At 35.7% G+C, this 5,366-nt stretch overlaps 1 protein-coding gene across 1 annotated transcript; it reads right to left on the bottom strand.

The window, feature by feature from the left end:
- Positions 1 to 950: 950 nt before the first annotated feature.
- LOC114750382 (uncharacterized) lies at positions 951 to 4,830 on the bottom strand. The gene is made up of 3 exons (XM_028938983.1): positions 4,629 to 4,830; positions 2,334 to 3,980; positions 951 to 1,678 (listed from the first exon to the last, which is right to left on the bottom strand). Exons 1-3 carry the CDS (start codon positions 4,828 to 4,830, stop codon positions 951 to 953), a joined length of 2,577 nt encoding a protein of 858 aa, XP_028794816.1.
- Positions 4,831 to 5,366: the final 536 nt, after the last annotated feature.

Here is a 5,366-nt window from a genome sequence, read left to right as displayed (position 1 = left end):
ATCTTAACAGTAAAGAGACCAATCCAAATGGACCTAGTAAAAAGGACATGCAATGAAGATGTGTTCTAATGATTCCTCCTAATCAAATCCAAAAGTACAGAATCCACATACACTACCTAAGGATATCATTTGATGGAACTACCTGGTTCAACAGTTTCCAATTGAAGAGCAAATGCTTGTCATAGTTTGGGGGAAAATGAAACCAGTTTTTGTAGTAAGATCTTGGAGGATTGCCATTGCAAATAAACTGATCTTGAGAGTTAAGTAAGGATACTAGGATTCGAAAGCAAAACTATAAACATAAAGTTGGTAAGGTTTATTCCATTGAACTGGATTACAGTTGAAAGAAGTATGCAGTAAGAGCTTAACTGCTGGATTGATATTCATATGAGGGGCTAAATTTTGTTGCATGGGCTGCCACAGAGGGCGGTTGAGGGCAATTTGATGACCATCACCAACCTGTCAGTTCAATTTGCTAATTATAATGTGAGGGATTTCCCAAAGGCCTTTTCAGACCCAATTTGTAGAGATTAAAAAAATTAGAGTTTAAGTTAGTTGTTTATAAAAGATATGTGTTGGTTTCCCTAAAGCACTCTTTCTAATTATTTGCATTGAAAACTACTCTTATGCAAGACCCTTTTAATGTGTGCAACCAATACGAAGAGTTTAAAAAAGTTACAAATTTAGGAGACAAAGTGGATTGAGATCTTATTTTGAAAATGAAACGCAAAAATATTTTTCCTACTTATCCAAATTTAGTTATTGTCATAGGGTAGTTCTCTCAAGAGTGGCACCAAACTTGATACTTTGTTTAAAAATTTCATTTGACCCAATCAGCACTGTAATATTGCTATAGGCTATATACACCAAATCATTACATCAAAAATCAAAATAAGATATACATATACTATCTCCTTGTAGTATGAAAGGTCATGCATACAAATATAACCTCAATTGCAGATGATCTCCTCCAAAAGATCATCGAAAATAAGGTCATCTAACTCAAGCCCCACGCATTCAGAATCAAACTGGAGATTCATCCACCCATCACTTCTTGCCAAGTCTCTGCTAACATAGTAATCCAAAGATGGATAAAACTCTGAATTCAAGTTCAGATACCACTTGATAAGTGTCCACACTTGTCCTAGAACTTGGTCTCCTACTCGTATTGGATAAACATGACAGAGAGAAGATAACGACTTTGGGTAATAACTGTATGATCTCCCAAAAATCTCAATCAATACCTCATTGATTAAATCAAACAAAATCAAATGGTTGCAGTGAGCCCTGGTTTCTTCGTTACGAGCACTTTGAGGATCAAATAGTAAGCAACCTTCTAATTCATCATACACTGTAGGATCAACTGGTTGCTCGTTGGAAAACCATGTGCTAAGGTATTCATGACTTGTGGATAACCCAGATAGCTCTAATACATCTTTCACATAGTTAAATTCAGCCACACTATCTGTGTCCACTCCAAGGCTAGGAATCCCCAAGTCCAAATGCTTGTTCAAAGTGCTAAATTTCTGAAAATCATTTTCACTACTCACTAATTCATGATAGTCTGCAATGTCAAGCTCTTGAAGTTGCTCTGCCAGATGATCCAATCCATCAGTTGGCCATGGCTTTATTTGTGATTCTGTTCCATTCAACCGTAACCAGATGGTGAAGTAGGAAACTAACATTAATACCAAAACTCGAGCAAAACTGTGTTTAACATATACTGCTTACCATTATTAATCACGAAATCCGAATTTATCTTATTAAAAGTTGCTAACTAACTAACAAATAAATTAATATTTCAAGCAATCAAACTCGAAAAATAATCCGTTCTTTTTAGTGCTTACTGTTTGGTTCATGATTAATATCATCAACCATAAATTATTTATAAACCAATACGGGAAATATGAATAGGACTACAACATGGGTGCGTTCAGATTGAAAGTTTCGAAGTGAAAATTTTGTGCATACTTTACCCTCGAAATTTGAACAATCAACTTCACGGTAAATCATGATATCATTTTTCAATTCCAAGCATTGTGTTAAAGCAACATTTGACACGATCTGACACAAAGAGCTCCATGTTTGAAAGTTTTTAGGTCGTAATTAAAGAATTACTGTTTCCCAAATCAAGATTATTTCCCTTTGTTCCTATGTCCTGGTACAGTAATATAGTTTAATCAATTTTTTCTTAATTTTCTTTAGCACTCTGGTCATTTTCTTGAATAGAATTCAACCTATTTATACTGTTAAACAAGCAAATAGACACCAAAGATTTTATAAGTCAGGAAAGACGAAAATGCAATCCATGATTATCAAAAGACAACATATACCTTCTGGTAAAGATAGCCTCTCATCAGAGCTAACTGAATCATCTAGGAAGCTGGAGCCAGAGAAGGAGATTGATTTTGTTTCAGCGACAATAGAAGTTGATTCATTCATCTCACTGTCTGTTACTTTTCCGAAATAATCATCAATTCCTACACTTTCATTTTGATTTGACTCCTTGTCCTCATCTGATGCCAACCCTGTATCACTTCTGATGGCTATTCCTCTTTGGACACCTTTTAAAACACTTTCTGGAGTTGTAATGTTATCTACACTAGTGCTTGGGCTAGCGGTTCTCTCTCCAAATTTCCTAATTGGAATCTGGGGAGGTAAAACAGAAGAAGGCTCCTCATTTTGAGAAAAGTAATCTTTAAGATTAGGCAGTGAAAGAAACCTTTGAAAGGATTTTGGGGTCCTTAATATTGGATTTTTCTCCTCCATTTTCGCCTTTAACCTCTCAGACTTAGGGTACCTAGTTCCTTTGTTAAAACAAGTCTCGTAAAGCTGAGAATATTTCCAAACTGATTCATTCAAAGATGCAGTCCTCATTGGAGATATCTGACGTTTTTTAAAATTGCCAAATTCACTTGGTGAAATAGTATCTATGGGAACTTTGGGAATCTTCCTCTTCAATTCTATGGGAACTTTATTTCCATGAGGAATTTTGTCATACACAGCATCCATGGCTATGCGGCGTTTCTCATTTTTGCTCTCTTCAAGAACATGTTTCACCTTCTGTCTAAGATCCTTGAAACGCTTAATAGCCCTAGGATTTCGAACCCGGGGTGGTAATGATGCATAATAAGTAGAGTCCAACGAAACAGGCTGCTGCTGGTCACTTTTTTCTGAAGATTCAGACGGAGATATTACCTTTTGTGTTTGACCATCATTTTGTACCTCTCTTGATTTGAGCATTTCATCTGCCATTTTGTTTGTGTTTTGTCTTTTAAATTGGGATGATGATGACGACGAGCCAGGTACAGGAAATGAAATAGACTTATTTAGTCTTATCTTTCTTGCTGATTCCTGTTGGTTGGGAAAATGGCATGCCAAAGGAGAATGTTGATGCTGCAGAAATTTTAACAGCAAATTCTTATTTGAATTTATCATATCAAGAGCATCCAAGAAATCCTTAAATAGATAAGGTGACACGTCAGTTGTGAGTAACTTGGCATGCATGGACTTCTCTTCACAACTCAGTGTTTCCTTCATCAATGCTTTGTGATATTCTGATGGCGGTTTCTGATGTTTATGAACCATACTATTATGCTCCATTGAACCACTAGAAAACATGGTCCCACACTCTACACAGATCTCCTTATTGGCTGTTGAGCATGCTAATGGCAAATTCTCCAACGTCTCAGTAGTATGTGGAGCCATTTTAGGATTATTTTCTGTTGGAACCGATTCAGAGACGAGATTAACATCTGAGTGATCTAAACTGGGAATAGAAACTGCTTTGATTGGTGGTCTTGGCTTTGCAGGGTAGGTTGAACTTCTTTTATGCTGACCCTTCTTTCTGGCTATCTCATCACTAAGAAGTGCTTTTAGTCTGGCTTTCACAGAATGTTTGGCTGGTGAAGTGGACTGTACGGACATTTCTTCATATAAATTTGAGTTCGGTTCATAGTCCTGCAAATTATCAGCTCCACCTGGACCATCAACTATTACAATGTGAAAAAGAGCCTGTGAATTTGAATTGCATGTAACAAGCAAGACAGAAATTTACAGATGTATACCTAATGAGAATAAAACACTACTTTCAAACTTGCGTTCATTTTTTGGTAGTTTATTCTAACTGGATATGTACAAATGAGGGCTTAAAAACCAAAGATAGAAGAATTAGTGGGTTTATTAAAGCATAAAAGTTACGGCAATTGTTGCAACCACATTATATACTAAATTCAATCTTCTACTGTCATATATTTGGAGAGAGAGAGAGAGAGTCACATTATAGACAAAATATATACAGTATTCCCAAGACTGCGAAGAATCTGAATTGCAAACCACATCCATGATGAAAATTCATGTCATTGCATTTACAACACGCCCAGCCTGTTACAAGTACAAGTCTACAAGGAGAGTCCAATTCTTTCACCCAAAAAAAAAATGACACTTTAGTTATAAGACTCCTCAATGTGGGACTCATAACACAGCCTTAATAATCACAAATACGACCACACCAACAATTTAAAACTCTATAATCCACCCTCCGGATATTATGATGCCTATATCGAAATGACAAAAACAATCTGAAACAGCTAGAAACATGTCATTTGAAGAGTCCAGAGTACAATTACCATCAGGATTTTTTCCAGCAGCATTCTTCTTGTGTGTGAGCCTTTTCTTGACGTTATGAGGCCAATGATGATACTTCATAATGTTAAGAATGCTCCAAGTTCTTCCATGATGACTAGTACTGGCACTGGCACTGGTGCTAGCACCACTACTATTATTCTCCTCTGCCACATCAGGTCTCTTATCACGGACTCTTTTTCCCATGGTTCCCCAGATTCAACTACAAAAACTGGTTCAGTTCAAGAGTTAGTCATTGTTACGACAGAATTGTTGCAAATTAGTCTCTTCTCAAGTGGTTTAGAGATTGCCCAAATGATTTAATTTGTGACAGATTTGTTATTTTTGAGGACTAACATGTTTATTCATTCATTCTCAAGATTAAAACTAATAACTAGTATGGACCTAATAATAGTTATAAATATAAGAGCTAGTAGAGACTAGAGAGGTTTACTTTGGTTCTAAATATAAAATCTTAAACATTTTATCCCCCAAATTTGTAATTTACTTCCCCTAAACTCTGTCTATTAATTGCTCTCATAATAAGAGGGACTTCCATCAAAGGAGGAGTTTTTTATGTAAATGATTAAAATGAATACTTTAGGAAAATCAACACGCATTTCTTACAAATAATTAATTTAAGTAATTTTTTTAATCATTTAAGACCTGAGAGAGTATTTAAAGACCAAATTACTTGTAAATTTACTCAAACAAATGCGAATACAAGATGAGACACGAATTTC

This window comes from Neltuma alba, unplaced genomic scaffold (assembly GCF_004799145.2).
Source record: "Neltuma alba isolate B1F8T4 unplaced genomic scaffold, ASM479914v2 tig00001082_pilon, whole genome shotgun sequence".
Lineage (NCBI taxonomy): Eukaryota > Viridiplantae > Streptophyta > Magnoliopsida > Fabales > Fabaceae > Neltuma > Neltuma alba.
Note: the sequence above shows the minus strand (reverse complement) of the source record. Positions and strands in the feature narration are given on the sequence as shown.